The following is a 23,684-nucleotide window of genomic DNA, read 5'->3' on the forward strand; positions in this document are numbered from 1 at the left end:
AATTTGCTTGCGTATCATGGAACAGGCAGAGATGGTTCCACTGAAGCCTTCCCACATTCCTCTTTTGCAACAATCTTGAAAAAGAAACTGCCGCAGAATGAACTTTCTCTGCCATGACTGCAGTTCGTTTTGGCAACGCGTCTGTTAATTGTGGTAAAGGCTGATGAGGTGTGTTACCATAGAGGTGGGTCAGCCACTTTTTATGCAGTGAGAGAACGATCTTCGCTGTGGTGGCCAATTTGTGGCTGGCTTCGCCTCTGGTGGCAGCCATTTTGTAGCCCTGCCCACCATGCTGTGTCAAAATTCCAAAGATGTCCTTGTGCTCGAAAGCGTTGGGGATCACTGATCTACATGAATTCATGTTATCTTCTCAGCTGCTTTTGAAAGCGAAGTAAAGCAGAATGTCGCAGGATTGGTTAAGCAGCATGTCTTTTAATGCAGGGAAGCTTTTCCTTCTGGGCTCCCAGTATCTGTACGCATCTTTTGAGGGGGAGGTTAAGTCCAACTTTGCAGATATATTTGGTGTGCAAAATGAACTCACAAGAATCTGTTGCTCTACAGCATTATGATGCCATAATGAGATATATTAGCCAGCCACCACTCCTGTTGGATGTACACATACACAAACCAATGCTCAATGCTCGGACCTGGATGGATTCTCTGCTAGCATTTTTTCCAGGTTTGCAGGTAAGATTTTTTCTGATCTTCAGATACTTTAAAATTCTTCTTTCTCTTTGAACTATTCAATTACAATGCAGTAGCTAGCCAGCCACAGCTGTTCTTCTGAAATGGTTGCGGGGTTGAATGAAATCAGTATTTTTGAAGTGTCTAGAACGCGGAGGATGTTTGAAAGAATCAACGAGCAGTCTGCCCCTTTAAGGATTTCAGCCAAATCAATCAGAGACACACTGTGCCTCAGAAAATTGGAGAGTGAGCAGGAGGAATAATCTCTTATGCTCCCTCTGCTGGTTGTATTAACTTTGCATAATTAACACTGATTACCTTGGCAGATTATGAGAAATTTAATTTCCTTCAGCACACCCTAGTTCACAGCATGCTTGTGCTTTTTAATATTGTGGTTTATTTTAATAAGGCATATTGGACACTGTTAGGTAACAGTAGTATGTCAGAGGAATAGCTTAAGATATTTTTTACTAATTGTGATTTTACCTATTTGTGCTTTCTCTTTCTTTTAGCCATCTTTCAAAATTGCCATTCAGATTAGAATTTTATTGACTAGCCCAGAAATCTTTTAATATCAGTTTGTGTTCTCAATCGTCAATCTTTCATAAACGGTCACTTAACATTTCTCGTATTTGTCCTCATCATATTTATAAAGAGCCTAAAAAGATCTGGATGGTCAATTTTATTTATTAGTTTTATTTAAAACGTTTATTAGCTGCCTCTTCCTACTCTGCCATCAAAGGCAACTGGTGTATTTTGCAGTTGTTCTGTGTATCTTGTTGACCTTCACGATACTTGCCTTGACATTTAACATCTCCAAAAGACCATGCTCTCATTACAAAATTTAAATTTGGAGAAATGTGCCATGCATATTTTGTTTGATGCTGTTGGAAAGACTAACCAGAATGGCACTATGTGCCTGAATAGTCTTGTTGGGGACAGTATAGGCATTCCATTGGCAGATCTTTGTCCACCTTCCTCCAGCATAGTTTATTCGGGGGCCCTTTCAAACAAGTGGCTACACCTGACTTCTCAAGGGCTTCTCAGTTTTTGCATTCTGTGCTATTTTGTTCTGTCAAACTACATCGTCTTAGTGGTTTATAGAGAAAAAGCAAAGCATTGATCACGTTGTAACATAGAAAGTATAATGGCTGTCTGACAGGAAGCTTTTGTATCTAAATTATCTTGAGTGGATATAAGGCAAATGTTAACCCTTTTAGTCCTATTTGGATTTTATTCCTGTTTATTCTTTTTTGGGGTTCTAGGTGTTGAAAGGTGACATTAGACCAGCTATAGAAACTCATGAGATGCTGTACCAAGTGATTAAAAAGCATAACTTCCTTCCTGAGGTAGGCATGTGTTTACAAGTTCATCAGTTTATTTAGAAGATATGTTTATTGCATGTACCTAATGCAGAATTTTAACCTGCCTTTCTTGCATATTATGACCTTCAAATGGGTTTATAAAATCAGTGAAAATGATACAACCAAATGACAGTACAAAGAACTAGTAGCATTGGCTGACGGATGTCTCAGATGAGTGTGAAGCGCTAGAGGAAATAGTCTTGCATACATTTGCCTCCTTAAGTGTATGAGATTTTCTCTTCTGCTAACTGTGCCTCCCATAGTAGTGTGATTAGGAGAACATTAAGAAGAATTGTGCTGCTGTTACTTTTCTACCTTGCTGATCCATTTCAACTCAGGAAAATAGTGTGGGAGAAAAGGCAGAAGCCCCAAGTTACATCCCTGAACCGAATTGGGCTCTGATGCACTTGGAATGTCAATTCCCCGATGTTATGCTTGCCTGCAGAAAGGATGCTGCCAGCTCAAGATTTCCTCAGTGCAACTCATGTCATGGTGGTTTGGTCCTCAGATAACTTCTCATTTGAATGCACTTGTAGATACACACTCTCTTTTAAAATTTTTTATTAAAATGCAACAGTACATAATCAAAAACAGTATACAGAGCAAATAACACATCTGGTTCACAAATTAAGAAGTGAAGGAACAGAATATGCACAGTTGTAGTTATTATTTTCCTATCCATTCAGTTTAACAAAAGGTCTTTTTTTAAATGCAGCCAATTGATACCAATTTTTGTTGTATAAAAATTCTTAGAATTCTGAATTGCTATTAGTTTAACTATTGATAACAATGTCCACATCTTTAAGAACGATTCTGATTTGCCAAGGTTAATTATTTCTAATAACATTCAGATATGATCCTCACAGAGGACAGAGTGTCTAGTAGTAGCTCTCTGATATGATATGGACAGAAAAGAGTCAAAGTTCAGGTTTCAAATTAAGGACCAATTCTATATCTCAAAAACGATCTTTTGTGCTCTTTTCCAATAACCTTGAGCCCTGGGGCATGACTACTACATTTGAATGCAGTCTGCTTTTGGAAAGGTACAAAACTAGCACTTATTACTAGCTGATAGAAAATCTCGATGTTCTATATATGGTAGGGGCCACTGGTGCACCTTCTTAAAGCAGCTGTCTTATTTGTATACTGGAAGAAGATTCCATTCGTCAGGATCGTAAGAATAACCATGGATCTTATTCCATTTAAGAATATGGGGTTTCCCCCCCTTATCAGACTATGCAGTGAAGATCTTGGACAGTATCTTATTGTCTGATGTCACTGTAAGCTGTTCAAACGTTGTGTTACTTTACCAGTTGAACACACGTCGTCATGGTTGAGGGTGCAATATAATATCAAGACCAAGGGTTGTATCCAGCAAGCCGTGAGTGCAAAATTGTGACTCTTTCTCACATTGCCCTCCCCCAGCAGTCCCAGCTTGCCCGAGGAAAGTTGATTACTGGGGTCACAGAACCCATGTGGACTAACAGCTGTGCAAGTTGGGGGGCTCACTAGGAAGGAGGAAGGTGATGAAACTGCCTTGGCATTTGTCCTTTGTTAGGTCAGCTCTACTTCGTACTTTAGCCAAGGATGGAATGGGACTGAATTGGGAAAGAAACATGGGAAAGATCAGTGACTACCACATGTGGCTGGATGGATCAGTCACAATACTTGCTCTCACCATCAGCTCTCAGTCTCTAACATGGGAATAACCATCACTTATCCTCGAAATGCTCATAGCAAAGATGCCTCGTAAAGCATAATGGTTTAATACTTCCTTCCGCCTTTCCTCTGTGTCTCCTTCAGGCTTTCACAACTGATTTCCGGGTTCATTGGGCTCAGCATCCTTTACGGCCTGAATTCGCAGAGAGCACTTACTTTTTGTATAAAGTACGTTTTCTGTTTTTGTTCAAATTCAAGGCACGCTGAATCCTATAAATTGTTAAGAAATTGATTGAAAGTTTTAAAAAATTATATTCATTGTAGGAAGTGATGTGATCGTATTTTAATTTCTGGTTGCTTCACGTGTGATAGAAAGTTTGATAGGCAGTTGGTTGAGAACTGGTAGAAACCACTAATTTTGCAAAATACAGTGTATGGAATTCCTTAGAACAGGAGCTGGTAATGGCCTTTGAATGATATGGCTTGTCAAAAGGGTTTATACATTTCATGTGTCCTTGTTGTCATGGCAGTCAAATGTGTCTGCCATACTCAGGAGCGGTATCTGATTTTCAGATGCTGATGGCATGCAGCTTTTGAAAACTACTGCTTCCACCTTGCTTTTCTTGCAAACTTCCTGTTTATGAACGTCCAACTTAGTTTGGACCCTTCTGACAAGCAGCCTTCAGTACAATCCTGCCTGGAGTTACTCCAGGGGAATCGGTGGGCTTGGAGTGGAGTAGCTGCACATAGGGTACAACTGTAAGCATGTGTACCCAGAAGTAAGTTCCATTGAAGTCAGTGGGGATCCTTTGTAAGTATGTTTAAGGATTGCAGCCATAGTAATGGACCTTTTATCTTTCCTAGCAGAGATGGTTCTGGCATTTAGATTCTTGGTCTCTGAGGATCATTCTTGCAAAACTCATGTTGTCTTTTTGGAATATTTCCAGGATCTTTCCCATCCTCTTTTATAATACATAACTGTATTTTAAAATGTATTGGAGATATAAACAAAGTTCCATTTAGATTTGAAGGCTATCTCCTTTGGATCGCTTGACAATTCTCCCATCTTCCACCAAGTCTGGATGCAGTGCGGTTCTCTTTCCACTTCTAAGTGGCTTTTTATTTTCTAAAATTGTATGTGAACTTAGATCAAATATGTTTTTAAAGGAATGCAATTAGGTCAGATACCAGAATAATGTTTAGCAAGTAAATGTAATGTTTTACTTCTGAGATAACACTGCATATTAAATGCTTAACATGTGCCCTTAAAAACAGGCCACGGGAGATCCTTACTACCTGGAAGTAGGAAAAACTCTAATTGAGAACTTAAATAAATACGCACGTGTACCTTGTGGATTCGCTGCAATGAAGGATGTCCGTACTGGAAGTCATGAAGACAGGTAACATATAGTGAAAAGTATGTGGCCTGCAAAAGCAGACATTTTGATTTAGTCAGCTGGAATTTGGAGTATACATATTGGATTTCTTTACAATAACTACCGTATATACTCAAGTATAAGCCGACCCGAATATAAGCCAAGGCACCTAATTTTATCACAAAAACTAGGAAACTTATTGACTCGAGTATAAGCCTTCGAACTTAACTCAGTAGCAGCTAAAAACAGAAGATTTGGGAACAAGATGAGATAGAGTTGCTTAACAGAGTTTGCATTAGGGATGAGCAGCTTTCCAGCACCACCACCAAATGAACCACTGTTTTCCTCCAAATGTAGAATAATTCTGGGATTCATAGCCATGCCAGCCTAAACTTTGCTCCAAAGAAAGTATTTGTCTTCAGCAGCATCAGTATTTGGCAGTAAACTACTGTATGAAGAATTGTATTCATCTAGAATGCAACACACCAATAACCCTTAGGAGAGAAATGCCTTGGTTTCTTTTAACACACCCACCCACACACACACAACCTAGTTGTAATGCTATGCAGGCTGTCCTTACAGCTTGTTTTTACGGCTCTCTGGTGAGTTAGAAAAAAAGCAGCAACATGCTTACCGGATTCCCACAGCAGCCCCAGCTCCGGCCGCCATCTTGGAACTATTGTATATGCTCGAGTATAAGCCGAGAGGAGCTTTTTCAGCATTTAAAATGTGCTGGAAAAGTCGGCTTATACTCGAGTATATACGGTAACTGGCATGTTAAACTTCAGACCTTTTTAGTACCCAAGTTATCTAAAATATGGTAATGCATTTTACTACTTGTGTTAAAAGTTATTTATTTTATAACAGCCTTTAAAAATGTAATTATAATTTAGATTGGGTGCTGTGTGGTTTCCGGGCTGTATGGTCGTGTTCTAGCAGCATTCTCTCCTGACGTTTTGCCTGCATCTGTGGCTGGCATCTTCAGAGGACCATCGTATAATTTAGATTATTTTTTTCCCCAAAGAAAGCATTAATCTTAAGGATGTAAGCATGGGTTGTCCACATCACTGTCAGCTGTAGAACCAGCTTTAACAGGCATTTTATTTATTTATTTATTTTATTTATTATTTGAATTTTTATACCGCCCCATCCCCGAAGGGCTCTGGGCGGTGTACAACAGAAATATGATAACAATAAAATTACTAAACCTTTAAAACAGCAATAAAAATAGTAAGAGGTGTCCGATGAACCCCATTTAAAATCCTCCTCCCCAAGAGGGAAAGGCGGCAGTCCCATTAGATGGAAAGGCCCAGATATAAAGAGCCCAACGGGAAGGGGGGGCACTGTATTTACTGTAGTGCTTGTTTCATTCAAAAGTATCCTGCTGTATTTTGCTATTTCCTCACCAATTGGTATCCAAAGCATATTTTCCCTTCTCTTTCTAGAATGGATTCTTTCTTCCTGGCGGAGATGTTTAAATACTTGTACCTGCTGTTTGCTGATAAGGAAGATCTGACTTTTGATATAGAAGACTACGTCTTTACTACTGAGGCTCATTTGCTACCTCTCTGGTTGTCTACCACAAACCAAACAGCCCCTAGGAAAAATATTGTAAGTTTTGCTGTAGATACTGAAATCCCTTTAATATTTCAAAAAAGCAAGATGGTGAAATCCATTCCTGCGCAGTTGCCCAAATCAAAAAGAGTCAGCACCCGCCCCCAATACCACAGGGCCTGCAGGTGCCTGGGAAACCAGGTGCACCACCTGAATCCTCAGCCTGCCCTTCTTCTTGCCCTCCTGAGTAAGCCACAGTGTTGGGTAAATGTTGGGTAAATGGAGAGAGGGACAAAACTGTGTCGCACCTGTAGGCAACAGTGCCTACACCACAATGGACCATGCCCCCAAATGTTTCAGAAATAGTACTCGAAAACCAGTGTATTATGAGAGATTGTGATTGTCACCGTGCATTTTTAACACAGGACTTAGATGCAGAAATGAATGCACACTGAATGATACAGCCCAGCTTGACACAGTTGTATATGTTCCCCTTTCACCATAGAAATATGCTGCAGACAGCTGTTTTTTTTCCTAGTTCCCTGAAGGGTGAGTGTGCATAGAAATAGTAATTCATTACAAAATGTACATAAAGATGTTCAGCAGATTTTTGTGTTGCAGCCCCCAGTAATACACGATGGGGTGAATTCAACCCTTCCTCCAGACTAAGTGGGTCTTCTTGCAATGCAGAGGCTTCAGACTTAAGCCAAAAGAAAATTCCTCAGTGGAGTATCAGGACTGGGGAGGGTCCAGCCCAATATGAGTACATAACATAGCCCTGTCCAGCAGTCCCAGAGTGCTCGGAAGTCTGTGGTGCTGTATGCCACGAGGGGGCTGTCACAAGCCCCTTCCCTTCTTTTTCTCTTAGCTCCTCTTTCTCCACTTTGCCTTACCTCCATTCCAGATCATTTATTGTGCTAATCTGTTTGAATTTTTCTGCATGGCAAAACTGCTAAAGGAATTCAGGAAAACCAAAATCCTTAAATAATCAGTTCTTGGGAGCCTAGCAGCTGAGTCTGTTTTTGGCCATAGTTGTGTGTTAGAGGGAATATTATCAAACTACAACAGTGAGCTGCTTCAGGCATCTGGGATTTATCTTCCCATATATATAATCTCCTGGAGGCTTTTGATCATGTGGTCGCACAAAGCGTTGACTAGCTTTACTGTTTGTGTAAATGAATTTGTGCAGGTAAACATGGTCTGTTGTGAACTGTGGCCACACTTTTCGTTCTTGGTCTGCTTCTAAATGTACTTGGAGTTTAATTGTTCACACTTGGCTACTGGAATGGCTTATGGCCAAGAAAATACAACAGTGAATAATAATGCAATCAGTGTGCCAATGAAACAGTGGGTATCTGGCGAAAAAGAAAACCGTTCCACACTAAAGCTGCAAAACCAGCATAAATATATTTGCAACTAGTCACACAATGGAAGTGTATGGTTAACAGAGAAAGAGACAATGATACAATCTTAAATTGGCCATTGAATGATTGGAGAAATGACACACTGATGAAAGGCATCGAAAATGCAAACTTAATGCATGTTGCTTCTGTGTAAATTGACACTTTCCCTCAGTACATGGCTGATACCCTTTCTACTTGGTGAGGCTGACACTCAGCCGGAGAAGAACGCCAAACAGGTGAAGTCAATTTGTGGTTCGTGCGTCAAGTCCAGAAGACTTCTGCTAGCGGTTTACGCAGCATCAGAGAATCTGAGATACTCTCATATGGTTGAACAGTTGGAGAGCTGATGGTATGGTGTTGGACAAACAATATTAACACTGACACCACAGTGACTATACTTCATCTTGTATTGGATGTTTAAGATTTACCTGTAAGAAAAATAGCCATTTCCTTGTAGAGTGGAGAAATGATTTATTGTAATACTTAATATATTGATGCCTATATGTATAAGAACATATGTATATACACACCTTGGTTGATGGGTATGTGAAATTGTGATATATGTATTAATGTTATGACTAGTTGCAAATATATTCATGCCGGTTTTGCAGCTTTAGTATGCAACTGTTTTCTTATTCGCCAGATACCCAAGAAAATACAACTACATTGAACCATTTCCACCTACTCTCTTTCCTTTATAGACTACAGAATACACAGAACTGGATGATAGTAACTTTGACTGGACATGCCCCAACACCCAGATTCTTTTTCCAAATGACCCCATGTATGCTCAGAGCATCAGAGAACCTCTGAAAAATGTGGTAGACAAGAGCTGTCCTAGGGGTGTATCCCGAGCGTAAGATGTTTAATTATATACCTTTTGTGCCTTTGAATATGTGTGTGATTAAAAAGAAATGTACAGGAAGCTATTTCTGTTGATTCGATTTGCTTGCTTCTCATGCATCTGAGCTTGACTAAGTTTGTTTTTACACTCATGTCTGCACAAGAAAAGAAGCTGAATTCTGCTTGCTAATTAATGCAACAAGATAACCTATGCAGAAATCGATGTATGAAATCAACTAGCAAATTCTCGGTACTATTAAAAACAATTGCCTGTTATAAGGAAGAAAAGGATTATATGTTCATTTAACCTTTTTTCCTACTCGCACATTACTTACTCAGTGCATGTGATTTTGACGTGACAGAAGTAAAAAGAGTGAGTTTGTGGCACCAGCGAGGCTGAGATAAAACTAAAAATCAAGGCTCTGGAAAATCTTATGTGTTATGAAGGATTCATGCCGAATTTAAAGTAGGATGAAAAGCTAGTGGAGAGACCTGAGCAGCATAAGAAACCTGAACCGGTCCTGCTCGCTGGGTAGTAAATCTATTGAGGGTTGCAGGGGAGACACAGAACTGAAGAGGCAAGTGCATGAAAGAAAATTTTGATAGCAGAGTGGAGCAAGTGGTTTTTAACTGTGTTTGGGGCGGGGGGGAGGCGAGCACGACATGGAATCTGGTGAGAAGGAGTCAAAATGGAGCCCTCCAAAATGCTTGAGCAATAAAGAGGGGAGTGTAAGTTCAGTCAAAAACCGAGACGTGAAAGGTTTAGGAGAAATGCATTTTCAGCATGACAGCATCCCATTGCCTTTTAATCTGTCCATTCCACTTCTAATGGCTTCTGTTTGCATCACATGTAAACTGTAGTTTGGCACATCCTCAGCTACATAGTTCAAATATGCAGTTGACAGTTTTAAAAATATTTCTAGTGTCCTCTCTTGCAGGGAGGAGAGCTCAGGCAGTGGACCAAAGCCACCCCTGAGAGCTAGGGATTTCATGGCCAGCAATCCTGAACATTTGGAAATACTGAAGAAGATGGGAGTCAGCTTGATTCACCTCAAAGATGGACGAGTCCAGCTGGTGCAACACGCTATCCAAGTAAGGACGCACACACCCCTTTTACTTGACGTTCATCTTGGACAAGCAGAAAGATGGGAATTCCAGAATTCTTAATGGTGGGCATAGGACATAGGTGTCGAACTTGCTGCCATCCAGATGTTATAGACTACAGTTCCCATCACCCCCTGCCAGCATCATGCTGGCAGGGGATGATGGGAACGGTAGTCCATAACATCTGGAGGGCTGCGAGTTTGACACCTGTGGCATAGGAGAACATTGTTTTCCAGATGTTTACCTTGGATTGTAGGAAGCAAATGGGATAATATTACTTAATTCTTAATATTACAAAGGCAGTCAACAAGAAATGATTCACTGTCAGCTGGTCAAATTGGAACAGTTTTTAGTAAGATTGTAAAACTGGTTCCATGCTATACACTTCAACTTTTAATGCTTCACCATGATGTACTTAGGAAATACAAACAAATAATGAAAAAGGCGGCAGTTTTAATTAACCTTCTGTATACTTCCTGCTGCAAATGGATATGTTTAAAGAAAGTAATTAGTTTGAAATGCTTTTTGGTCTTGGTTAAATTTTGATTGCCATGTGAAAGCAAATAAATAAAGGACCCAAGTTTCCTTTAATGGCATGTAGAAAAAAATAACATACAATAAAACTTCAAAATCAAATTGGTTTTAGAACTTTGCCTAACTATAAATTAAGACTGCAATGGGTGCATTTCCAAAGATCATTCCGAACAAGGAGGGTTAGCAGAAATTTGAGTGATTTCTTCATATTTGAGAACATTTTGTTTTATAACTTCAGCTAGGAAGTTTGCTGCTATTTCAGTTGTCTGATTTCTGTCACTCGGCAAGAGTTTGGCAAACTTGACATCTTTTAAATGCGTAGAATTTATTTTAACAAGATGATGTTTAAGCAGTAAACGTAGGCGATGAAATTGATTACAATCTGTTAATGAGCGGATAAGTCCACAGAAGCAGAAGTGATATTTGCCTCTCTGAAGTGATACTTGCCTATATCTGCCATATGTTACATTTGATGGCAAAATATTTAAACGCCCGTTGGGCAGAGAAAAAATCCAAAGTGGTGAAATATGACATTAAAATTTTGTAAGAAAAAGTTATTTCAAATGTTTACAGTAAGCAAGTTCTAGGAGTAGCCTGCCCCCCAAATTCTCTTTCCTGATCCTCTAGTCTCTCTGCCTTCAGTCTCAATATGTATCTTTGCTCAGAGCCAGCAATTGTTCTGATATAAATAAATGACCCAATAACTTGCACTTGAGTTGTTCAAAGATACGAGAACGTGGTTGTTTGGCTTTTTCATTAGGCAGCAAGCGCGGTCGATGCGGAAGATGGTCTGAGGTTCATGCAAGAAATGATTGAACTGTCCAGTCAGCAGCAAAAAGAACAGCAGCTACCTCCGCGTGCAGTTCAGATTGTTTCCCACCCATTCTTTGGCCAGAGTGAAATGTTGGACTAGCTGGGCTCCTGCACAGTGCTCTGGAAATTTGTAGACTTGTCCAAACACAAATACAGGTCGCTGTGCTGTCTGTCATATAAGCTTCACATTGTTGTTTTAGCACGTTCATGGGATGGGTACTTCCTATGGCTTGGAAACTGTTCTGATAATAGGGCTTCTTCCAACCAAAAAAAGTGATGTGTGTCATACATAATAAGCATTTCTAAGCCAAGATGGCGAATACTCCTCTGAGTGTAACCTTGGAAGGTTTTCTTGGAATGGGTCGCTGTTGACTTGGGAGCAAGCACAGTCAAGGCAAAGAGCCCAAAGGAAACTTCATTTCCTCTGGACTAGTGAACGATGGCTGCTCTATGATTTAAGTATCTGCAAGCAGTGGTGGTGTTCAGCATACATTGCAAGCCAAAAACACTCTAGAGGCTACATGAAAAAAAGATACATCTGAAGTTACTCAAAGGTTCTAATTAGAAACAGTAGTTATCAGCTTGCAGTGAAAACTTTCTAGCAATGACAAGTCTTCGCCAAAGCCTGCTTCACCATTTCCCCCACGATAATAGTGGTAATTGGCATAAGAGGTAGTGAGCAGAGTTGTATTAATTTTGCTTGGGCGGTGTGATTATCCCTCTGGCCACAATCCCACACTGAAAAAAGCTGAACTTCTTTCCCATGGCTGTTGGAATGGGCATGGAATAGACTGAATCCGGACTCCTCCTGAGCAGTTAATTGGCAGGATTTCTAAAGAACTGTTAATAAGAGCTTGGGAGATTACATGTATAGCACCTATATACAGTCCCTATCCATATAAATAGTCTCTTGCTGGATTAGTGGAGGATGCAGATATTGTACATAGCTTTAATAAACAGGTAAGTAATTCTCTCTCTGGGCAGCCTTTGACCATGTAAATTGTATAAATTGCATCTTGTATAAATTGCTGTTCAGAAACTAACATTCTTCCACTTTTACCCACCTCCCTGTTTATTATTTACTATCCTTATGGTTCTGTCTCTCACTTAGTCTTTAATTTACAAGTCAATTGCATAAAAGATAATTCAAACATACTAAATACTAAATAATACTAAAAAGATCAGTATACTAAAAAGATCAGTATAAATCAATTCTAAAACGATTCAGTGCAAATTGCAGATATTTGCCATAGGCCAGGCCAAAAGGGAAAGGCCCTGTTTGCTCAAGATAGCGACCTCAGTATGGCTTAAGGAGGCTCCTGTACAGGTTTGCATGATGTTACAAATCCCTGTGGACTTTCACGCAGACGGAAGTAATTTCTAAGGTACTCTATTCCTGAAGCTGACTAAAACCTTTGGAATCAACAGTGGCACCACGAGTTAGATCAAATCAACGTGTGATTGGTGTTTGGAATATGCTGCCACAGGAGGTGGTGATGGCCACTAACCTGGATAGCTTTAAAAGGGGCTTGGATAGATTTATGGGGGAGAAGTCGATGTATGGCTACCAATCTTGATCCTCCTTGATCTCAGATTGCAAATGCCTTAGCAGACCAGGTGCAGCAGCAGCAGAAGGCCATTGCTTTCATATCTTGCATGTGAGCTCCCAATGGCACCTGGTGGGCCACTGCAAGTAGCAGAGAGCTGGACTAGATGGACTCTGGTCTGATCCAGCTGGCTTGTTTTTATGTTCTTCAATAAATTGGTAGCTACTGCAGGTCTGTCAGCACTGATGTTCTAACATCCTCACAGCTAGCACCGGCTCATTCTGTAATCATGTAGTGACAAGTTGGCACTGTGGTTTTGGATTACCTTTGAGCGTATTCTTGCATGGGACATGCTAAAAGATTGCCGGATTAAGGCATAGTGTGTGTAACTGTTGTAGATCCTCCATTTCCAGAAGAGGACTAAACAGGGTACCTTGGGATACCCGAAGGTGCAGCTGGGTAACCTAAAGCGTTTCAGCTGTATGATCAGTTAGAAAATCTAATCTAGGCAATTAGTATGTGAGGAAGTGGTGGTCTACATGGTAGTTTCCAGATAACATCATTTTACTATATTAGATTATCACATTTGTCTCAAAGCACACAGAACTCTGGAATGATTTGTGGTCACACTGTTTGCATCCCAGCTATGTACACAAACCAAATGCACTTAAACAGAAATCTGTTACATTTATATCAATCATCCGTTGTTTCTTAGGCAGACCTGCTTATTTGGAACAAGATCCAGGCCTCTAGATCTGGATTACTGAAAGCCTCGTGCTGCTGAAAGCAGAAGACTGCAGTAGAATCAGCCTGTATTGTTTTCAAAATATTGCTTGTGGGTTGCTTTCTTTACCTTGTTTTGGAACAGCACATCATGATTTATTTAGCGCAAAGATAAAAGTAACGAGAAATTCTACAATGTAGTCTTTTAGTCTAAAGCAGGGGTCTTCAAACTATGGCCCTCCAGATGTTCATGGACTACAATTCCCATCAGCCCCTGCCAGCATGGCCAAGTGGCAGGGCTGATAGGAATTATAGTCCATGAACATCTGGAGGGCCATAGTTTGAAGATCCCAGGTCTAAAGCTCCTGACCACAGCCTTCCCCAAATGCACTGAAGCCTGCTGATTTCAAACCCTCCACCGTACTTCCCTAGCATTCTGTTTTCAGTGATTCACTGAGAGGAATACAAACTTTCTACAGGCTTGAGAATTGTGTACTATATTCTTGTGTTTCATCAACAGACAAGAGGATTTGTTGCGGTCAGTAAACCTTATAATGGATGCTCTGAGATCACCAATCCTGAAGCTCTGAAGGAGAAAATTGCTTTGATGCAAAGAGGACAGTGCATGTTTGCTGAAAAGGCCCGGAACATCCAAAAAGCTGGGGCCATAGGCGGCATCGTTATCGGCAAGTAAAACAATTGAAAAGCTGTAGAAAGTTATTGTGCGTGTTCTCTTTTGAATTAAGCAAAGCCTAAATCATGGTCTCAAATAGTTTTAAAGTGAATTCTCAGATATAATTCCATCCTAGTCAATCTTCCTCTAAATCGCAATAGAACATTTTTAGTGACTCATTTCAGACATAGCATGAAATCGTTTGGTTGTGACACCAGGAATTGGTATCCAGGGGATCACACCAATTCAGGTTTGCTGTGACAAATGCTGGTTTCATGGTCTTAGCTTTGTTGCTACAGAAGGTGATGCGGGGAAATATAACCATGGTTTTGCATGATACCTGAACTGATCCAGTATTTTAATGAAGAGAAGCATTAGTTACATCAGGAGGGCAAAAAGGCATTTTGTAAATTAAAATTTTAAATGGTTGAGATGGGAGGTTCATCTGGTTTGATGAGCAGGGGACTCTAAAGTTGTGGTACACCTGATACTTAATCAGTGCACACAGGTGTAAAAGAAAAGTAGACTGAAGAAGATGGGAAGATAATTGATTTTTTTTGGAAGAGAAGCATTGATTCTACCCCACCATTCAGGGCTTTGACTGGGACCTCAAAACTACTGAACACTGACTTAAGCAGTTTTTTGCTAGTCCAGTCAAACTTTAGGCTTATTCCTTTGAACCAGTGGCGTAGCACCGAGGGGACGGGGTGTGTGTGTGCAGTGCACCGGGCGCACAGCGTGGCGGGGTGTTTTGGGGCAGGTGGGGGCACGGCAGGAGGGCAAGGTGCACGCTTGCCTTGGGTGCAGTTTAGCTCTGGCCCTGCTTTGAACAGTTGGCTCTTGTGACCGTCAGCTGCATCCCTTTGTTGCAGCAGAACTTGTGCTTTGTGGCGTGAGTTGCTGCCCAGGATGGCCAAGTCCTGACGCTCCTTGGGGCTTCAAGAGCTAATTTCACAACTTGCTGGATCCTGGCGAGTGTATTGTCTACATCCCAGGTCTTCTTTAGACCTTATGGTGATTTCTAGTTGTGCATTTGATGATTATCCTAAGCTATCAGATTCATAAGGTATATATGCAAAGGGATTCTTGGCTATCAAATAAACAAGCATATCTTGAGTTTAAAAGTGGGTAGAACATTTCTTTCACCTTCTTGTTCAGTGACGTGAATTAATGGCTCATGTGGTATTAATCACTCAAATGCCGCTCACAACACTTTCTTTTGGGCGCACAAAAGTACAGCGGTAGTTTGTTTCCTATCCAGGGCCAAGGGGCACTACGACTGTTGGCTTAAAAGGAAAGCACTTAAATGCCAATGGGTGGATGCCAATGGGAGTGGAGTCTGGTTGCTGGTATGACAAGTTGAGATTTCATACAATGCTGAATCTTTTAGGCTAGGATGAGCAGTGACCACTCAGGATTCATTGAGCGAGAGGGACATAAAATAACGGGTGCTTTGCTTGTCGCACCTGTGTGCCGATCAGATGACAACGAGGGAAGCAGCAGCGACACAGCCCCTCTCTTCCAAATGGCCGGAGATGGCAAGAACACCGATGACATCACAATCCCCATGCTGTTTCTGTTCCACAAGGAGGGCAGTATTATCCTTGACGCCATCCAGGAGTACGAAGCTGTCGAAGTGCTGCTGTCTGATAAAGCGAAAGACAGAGGTAAGGGCAGGGCTATGCAGCAGGTTTCAGATGTCACTGTCGTAATGAGCCTTCCATCTAAATACCAACAGGAAGGAAGGGGAAAGAAGGGTGAGGGGATCCTATTTCTCCCTCTCCTGGGACTCTGCTCACTTTGTTGGCGATGAGGGGGTGCAGGCTGAGGATCAGAACATTGACTCCCAGGTCTTACTAGGTCTCAGGAGTGAAACAGAGATCAAGCTTGGGGGAGCATCAGAATGTTGAGTATTGCCCCCCTCCCACACACACACACACATACAACACACCATATCCTCTGTGGCACCCCAAGGGCTCACGCTTTAGAAGAAAGCAACTGGGATGCTGTGGAGAAATGTCCCGGGGGGTGGTCAGAGGCAGCACACACTAAATAAAGACTTCTTAACTCAAACAGTTGTGGGCACAATAGAGTGAAGTGCTCTGTATCCATGCTGATGCCTCCTGACTACCCTCAGTGCCTGGAAGACAGGCGGGTGCTAAAATCATAAAATCCATACATGAAAGGTGCAGCAGGGAAAAGTTACTTCCTTGTCGACTGTGGTTAAATCGGATCTTTTCCTTATCAGGTTTGCATAGATTACGAGTTCCCTGCCTTTGGTTTTATTGACTGTTCAGTATTCAGAAACTCTTTCTTTGGCACTTCTGTTCCCTTTAATATCCTGCTGTTACTTTGAACAAGCATACCTTAGAAATCCCACACCTTGCTATAAACCACTTTAGGAAATCCTTCAACTAGGGTCAGCAATCTGCACAGCTATAAGAATGTATTGGTTTTCAAGCAAATTATTGTGACTTGTCCTTACTTTGGGGAAATTGGGACAAAGGATTCATTCTAGAACTGATAAAATGCTCACTTTGTGATGTGTTTAAGTCCTATACTTTGCAAGGAGCAGCAATGGCATAGTGGTTAAGAACAGGTGTACTCTAATCTGGAGGAACCCGGTTTGATTCCCTGCTCTGCCTACTGAGCTGTGGAGGCTTATCTGGGGAATTCAGATTAGCCTGTGCACTCCAACACAAGCCAGCTGGGTGACCTTGGGCTAGTCACAGTTCTTCTGAGCTCTCTCAGCCCCAACCACCTCACAGGGTGTTTGTTGTGAGGGGGGAAGGGAAAGGAGATTGTAAGCCCCTTTGAGTCTCCCACAGGAGAGAAAGAGGGAGATATAAATCCAACTCTTTCTTCTTCTTCTTAAAATCTCTCCCATGGAAATTATTGGAATTGAGAACTGCTTAACTTCAGCTAGGTTCGATCTCCATTCCCACTTCACGTTGATGTAAATCCTGCCAAGATGGAAGGTCTTCTTGATTAAGCGTGAAATGGCATTCTTGAATTTGGCTCCCCCCAGGCGCTAAAGTGTTTCCATTTAGACAGTAAATTGTCTCAGTCCGCCATAGCATTTCCAAATATTATTTCCTAACAGAACTGAACGTGTTAATTACAATGTGAGCTGGTGGGTCTATGGATTTAAAATGCATATGTGCTTTTTCCCTTCTCCTTGTGCTACCATTGGAATGTCAGCAACTATATTTAAAGATAAAATGATTCCAAACTACATTATTGATAGCAGTAAGTATCAAATAGATCTGTACTCCTTTGCCAAGAATTCTTTTAAAACTGTTCTACTTGTACTGGTATGTTTTATTTTATAATGCTGAACTTGAATGCAAATTTATCAGAATGATCTTTTAACAATAAAACCTGTGCCCAGTTTTGTGCTAATGAATTATAGTCCCACAGGAGAGAACATAGAACAGAAGTTTTTAAACGGTGTGTTTGGTTCCTTGAACCCTTATTGATCCTAGAGATCTTTGGAAGTTTCTTGAGGTTCCTCAAGGAATACCCAGCCTGGTTGAGGTTGTTGTGGGCGGTTCTCCAGATGTTATGGACTGGTTTTATTGCCCCCCGCCAGCATGGCCAATTGGCCGCTGGCAGGGGCTGATGGAATTGCCAGGGGAAATCCATAACATCCTGGAGTGCCAAAGCGTCTTCTAACAATGCGGCATAGGTGTTGGCTATGGCAAAACCACCCTGTAAACATAGTCTGCCTGGTAAACGTCGTGATGTGATGTCACCCTATGGATCAAGTTGGCACTCCAGTAGTTGGTAAAGGGAGTACTCTTTACGGCAGATCAATAAGGCCGTGCAAGCGCCCCTGTGATGCTGAAGGTGTGTTGCAGCAGAAGAATTCGCTAATAGGAAACGCGGCAGCTTGGGTTTCCATGGAAAGCTCAAGTGCTGGAAAAAAATTGTTCTATGGCATAGCTGGTATAGGGCTTGTTTACCCAAAACTACCTATATATGTTAAACAGCTGCCTATTTCCCCTACAATTTGCATCTGGCAAAGAATTGCTATGGGCAGCTCTTAGCTGGCATGCCATCATTCTTTTAAGGTGAGAGGAAAAAGCTTAGATCCCAGATCATCAGTAGTAGACGGCGTTTCTTTTGGTCCGTTGTTAATGAATGGAGGGCAATGGCAAAGGTTGTTCTTAACCCTCTCAGCACGCCACACTCAGGTAGCATGATAGGGACTCAGCTTGTATGGGTGGGCAGGTCTAGGGAAACAGTGATGGTTTTAAAACCATGCCTGCTAAGCGCTCGTCAAAAATTCAGTAGCCCCAGAGGGCCTGCCAAAAGTGGTCTCAGCAGCTCTAAAGTGAGATCTGGGCCCTGAGACTCCTTCGGCGGAAACCATCATCTGGCGGGATGTGTATGGAGAGGGGAAGGTGCCCTGCTCTTGCCCCTGGATACAGCACGCGCACCGGGTTCCTCTGCGGCAGGTGGGCGGCTAAGGAAACTTATCAGGTGCTGGGCCCCCTAGGATTATGGATGACAAAACCTTGTGCAAGACAGCTCAACTTGAGGAAACTTATGCAAGTTTATAAAAGGCTGACATTTCTGTTGAAGTATCAATGCTCAGAATAAAAAAAAAAGAAAATCAACACTTAGGAATTCAGGCAGACTGGTTGCCCGATAGTTGTGGCGAATTTTGCAGCTCCAGATATGCATTCATACCAATCTCTATCATCCCCTGCCAGCATGGCCAATTGGCTGATGGGAATTGTAGTGCATAACATCTGGAGTGCCAAAGGTTCGCCACCACTGCACTAGGACATTCTCTGAGCACATAATATTGAATTAGAGACCATGGATTTTGTATTTATTTTTTGGTAACAAAATTGTGATGTCTTTCTAAACCTGTTTACTAAAGGTTTAGTTGGGAAATGTGCAAATTAAATAATTTGACAGTAACATTATTTGCTATTTCAGAAACCTAAAATAACGGGTGCGGTTTTTTTGCCCTTTCTCTTTAAGATTTGGAAATGGAAGGCATGGATCAGAAGTCGTCTGATAATGATTCCCATAATCAGAGGTCAGAAGACATCTCAACAGATCTGGTCAGTCACCATTCTGGAGGAGGAGGAGGAAGAGGAGATGGCTTGAGTTTGCCTGCAGAATCAAGTGAAAATGGTCTTTCTCTTGAAAACCAGGATTCTTGTATCCCCAAACCCGAGGAATCTGATAGCAGTCAGATTTCAGAACTAGACAATTACCCTGAGGAACCATCAAAGACAGAGTCAGACTCCAGTCCCAGTGGTTCCTGGGATAATAAAGGCCAGTCTATGGAATCAATATTAGCAGATTGGAATGAAGACATAGAAGCTTTTGAAATGATGGAAAAGGATGAACTATAACTTCAAATAACTTTCTCGTGGGACTAGACAACAGCGAACTCTGGAGGACAGCAGGACCCTGATATCTGAAAAATGAAAAGAATCGTTCAGTATTTTGATTAGCAGCCAGGTTTTATCGGCAAAAGCCAGCATGTGTTAATATTTTTTTAATTTTTCCTGGTTTTTTTTTAAATGGGAATGTGCAATTGACCCATTTTGCAGGGTTCCTTTGCATGGTGCTGTAACGCAGGAGGTTCGTTCAGGGAATGATTCGGCTTCCTCCTGGGTTTCAGGTTGCTGTGAGGTAGCTTGCCTTAGCCATGGAAGACAACAAAGAAGGAATGCAATGGAATTAATGCGCCTCTGGGTCCGGAACGGCTAGTTGGGGCCACAACATTCTGTCTCACGAGAGCCGCAGGCGGGCTGCTGGGAAGGTGCCATTTGAAGGGGTTGGTGTTGTGTCTCATTTAGAGCCTTCTTGGATACCTGATCGAGGGTACTTCGAGTGGTTGTGCCTTTTAATTATGAGAGCAGAACAACAGGCAGCTGCAATTTGCCCCGTGCCACTTAATATGGCAGGTGTGCTGTACCTGTGTATCACTTCTTCCATTTGTTGCTTTGAGAAATGACCAAGACAGCTTGGACTTTTTTTGTTGTCGTTGAGTTCTGAGTACAAGTCAAGATAGCCTATAAACCAAAGGTAATGAGCTCTGTTAGCTAGAAGGAAATCCACAGATAATTCTGAAACTTGAATCTGGGTAATGGGGCCACTGCTCTCCCATCCCTCTTGGATTTTGGAACGTCCATATTAAATACTAAGCTAAAAATCAGCCAAAATTAATGCTGTAGGAAGGTTAGTAAATCGGTTAGTGTTTAGGACAGAATGACTTTCATCTTGTTTGCCATTTTTTTTTATTTAGCCTGACCTCAGTACCACTCTTGCTCCTGTTCATAATGTGTGTCTTTCCCTCTCTCCAGAAAAGGCCAGTATCTTGGTAACAGTCTTGCCTGGAAGTAGCGGGTCTATGCTATGGTATGAGTTTTAGGACATAGATTCTTTTAGAACTGCAAGAGGTTTCAATACGATAACCACCATTTTTCTCAAATGTCTTATTTAAAATTAGGATACTTAAAAAAGAACTTGACTGTAGCAGCAGCCACCGCCACAAAAAAAAGCAAATGGCGTTAATGCGTTTGCATCTCTTGCAAGTCTGCTAGGCGTTATTTATATCCAGTCTTAATTATTTTCATTTGGGTTGTTTTAAGCTTCTTTCTGCTGAGTGGGCGTGTTTTGAATTACAAAATCGACTTGGCCCTCTCTTGTGTACTGTGCCAGACTTGGCCACTTTACGTGTAGTTAATTTTAGTGGAAAGTTAGCATTATGAGAGGCAGGGTATAAGCAGAGGGACAGCCTCGACTATCGCAGGGACCGGTTGGGGCAGTTTCACCCACTATGCGATTCTTGTTAGAAGAGGACAGGTTTGGGAGGACCGTAAGGGCATCTTCCACTGTAGTGCTTTACTCCTCATGAGAAGTGAATGGCAAGCTGGATGCCTGGGAGAAAAGGGCTACATCTACATTTTGCCAATGGCTGGGGTACAGAATAATTTTGACTTCCTTCCTATCTGAGTGCTAGTTGGTGTATGTCTGGTCATGCTAGTATGCATTAGGCTTTTATGTTTGTGATTTTTTAAAAAAATCTGCAGACTGAAGGACCTACGGTTGTTTTGCTGGCAAACACTTACTCATGTAATCTAAGGCAAGTTCTAATATAGAAAGGAACAGGTGCGTGAAACATATTTTCAAATGTACAGGCACTTCTCTGACAGCATATTACGCAGCTGAAGAGACCATGCTACAGACGTAGGTGAATCTTCGAGGACTAGTGAATAAGTGTCCTTCTAATTTTTTTTTTCAAATGTTTTCATTTTTTTTGCACACAAGTTAAAAAAGGGGAGGACTGAATTACGTTCATGCTTGATTTGTATAGAGCAAGAGAGATTCCTTCAGGGAATGTAGAAGCCTCTCTCTGAAGTGTCCTTTGCTAAATTTGGACCCAGATCCAGAGGGGTGTGTGTGTGTGTGTTTTGGCCACATGTCTGCAATGAGGTTGAGTCTACAAAATGCAACCTTTTTAATGTTGGATTTGTTAAAAGCAAATGGGATTAATTACTGTCTAAGGGCTAGGGCCACTCGAGCAAGTAGTAATATATTAACTGTAATCTAAGCCATCTCACTCCATTAAGGCACTATTTTGTTTATTCGGTAACTCTGGTTAAAATGGTTCTCTTGTCATTACATCGTCTCAAAATATCTCGCATAGAATTAAACCTGCTTTACACAGCTACTGCTAAAGATTTTGTCCTTTCCTACAGATAAATGAAGAGTTTTGCACTACCTGTTAGGGCTTGCTTATAGTCCATAACCTAAAATCCATATTATACATTTGATGTTAAAAATTTGCAAAATGGTTTGCATTCTCCTTGTGGATCCAGGGGTTCTTTGAAAGGAGTATCTCAAAGGTGGTGGTCTACCTCAGATATAAGTTGCCCTTTTTATATCTTAGTTGAAGTTCTTCATCACAGCCATAAGCACCTTTGATGGCAAAGACAATAGGTTTACATTGTATCAACTGGATTTGGAAACTAGTTTTTGGAGAGACGAGTTACCTACTTATGAGTTACTATCTTCATATCATCATGGAAGCCCTCCTTTGAATAAGCATTCATGTACCTGGCAGGAGAGGCCCATACATTTCTTCAGCCCAATGGAGAAAGAACTGTAGGAGCTGGCACAATAGCAGGTCGACCGCTGGCCAGGATTTCTCTGTTGTTGTTCTACCTGAATTCCTCCTATAATTTGGAGACAAATAGCTGGCTTGGAAGAAGAGCTGGGTAGAGATTACCCTTTCCATCAGGACCATGGAGGAGACATTCTGTGAATGCATACATACATCCAGATTTTATAAGACTTTTTACCAGCCCAATTTACAGCTGTCTATTTTCTTATGATGTAATTTATGAAAAATGTAATAAGGGGTGCTGTAACACTACTGTTGGTGGGTTTTAGCGTCTGGTGATTTTAAGTGTGTACCATATTTCTAAGGGCAACTGTGTACTGTGATGTAAAAGTATGGGCTAAAAGTGTACATAGTGCTTGTATATAAAATTGTGTACTTGATTATAATTGCTGATTGTAAAGATTTAATAAAATGTGTAAATATTCTGGTCAGAACGCTGACTTGATTTGGGCATGGCGGGCGAACCCCAGGAAGGCTCTTTGGTTGCTCAGTTTGCAGCGTTTCCATCTGTATGTATGCAAAGCAGAACCATTCGTCTTTTTCAAAAGAGCATCAAGACTGCGTTAGAAACATTACTCTGGGGGCATTCACGTGTTATCCATCCCACTTGTCACCCACATGGACATGTTCAGACATTTTCTGGGGGTTCCCAGTTAAGAACTCAATGAATTAGCACAGGCCCCTTTGGAATCAGGGCAGTGATATGCAAAGGGGGGGGGGGGGCACAGCCTCCATTCACATAAGGTTTTTGCAACCTAAAATCGCCCGGGGGCGGGGGGGGGGGACCATTCTGCCTATTGGGGAAATGCATATGTACTGATGCCTAGATACAGATTTGGACTCAGTGGAGCAAACAGTACTTCCCTGGGGCTGTTTGTGTTTGAGACATCATTGAGGGGGTGGGGATGCAGACTGGACCACAGGCTTCTTGTTTAGTGGTCTGGCTTCACATGGTCTCTGTACAATGTGAACCAGTCCTGAAGCTTTCAAGCATGGTAGTTCCTTCAGTCCATCCCTAAACTTTTTCTGTTCCCTAATCCTGGATCTCAGCTTTGCCTGACCTTACTACTTGAGTGCCTCAGCTCCATCTCAGTGTCCAAGATGGGGCTTCTCTTTCTTTCCAGGCCTTCCTTTTCCTTATATCCATTTGTAAAAGCACTGCGTGTGTTGTGCTGTGTGTAAAAACACTGTGTATATTGTGCTATAGAAAAACTATGTAGGTTGGTCTAATAAGCTTCCCATTAGTGCCTGA

The 23,684-nt window shown here is 41.5% G+C and overlaps 1 protein-coding gene across 1 annotated transcript in view; it reads left to right on the forward strand.

Annotated features, from left to right (window-relative positions):
* The window catches only part of EDEM3 (ER degradation enhancing alpha-mannosidase like protein 3), a 48,889-nt gene extending 26,026 nt beyond the window's left edge, over positions 1-22,863 (forward strand). Inside the window, 12 exon segments of the mRNA XM_048482512.1 lie at positions 562-687; positions 1,950-2,033; positions 3,852-3,935; positions 4,983-5,107; positions 6,529-6,694; positions 8,742-8,896; positions 9,822-9,975; positions 11,282-11,496; positions 14,130-14,290; positions 15,759-15,944; positions 17,479-17,526; positions 19,273-22,863. Of these exon segments, the coding sequence (XP_048338469.1) occupies positions 562-687; positions 1,950-2,033; positions 3,852-3,935; positions 4,983-5,107; positions 6,529-6,694; positions 8,742-8,896; positions 9,822-9,975; positions 11,282-11,496; positions 14,130-14,290; positions 15,759-15,944; positions 17,479-17,526; positions 19,273-19,652 (1,884 nt within the window). The 3' untranslated portion in view covers positions 19,653-22,863.
* The last annotated feature ends 821 nt before the right edge of the window (positions 22,864-23,684 follow it).

Source organism: Sphaerodactylus townsendi, unplaced genomic scaffold, assembly GCF_021028975.2.
Source record: "Sphaerodactylus townsendi isolate TG3544 unplaced genomic scaffold, MPM_Stown_v2.3 scaffold_18, whole genome shotgun sequence".
Classification (NCBI taxonomy): domain Eukaryota; kingdom Metazoa; phylum Chordata; class Lepidosauria; order Squamata; family Sphaerodactylidae; genus Sphaerodactylus; species Sphaerodactylus townsendi.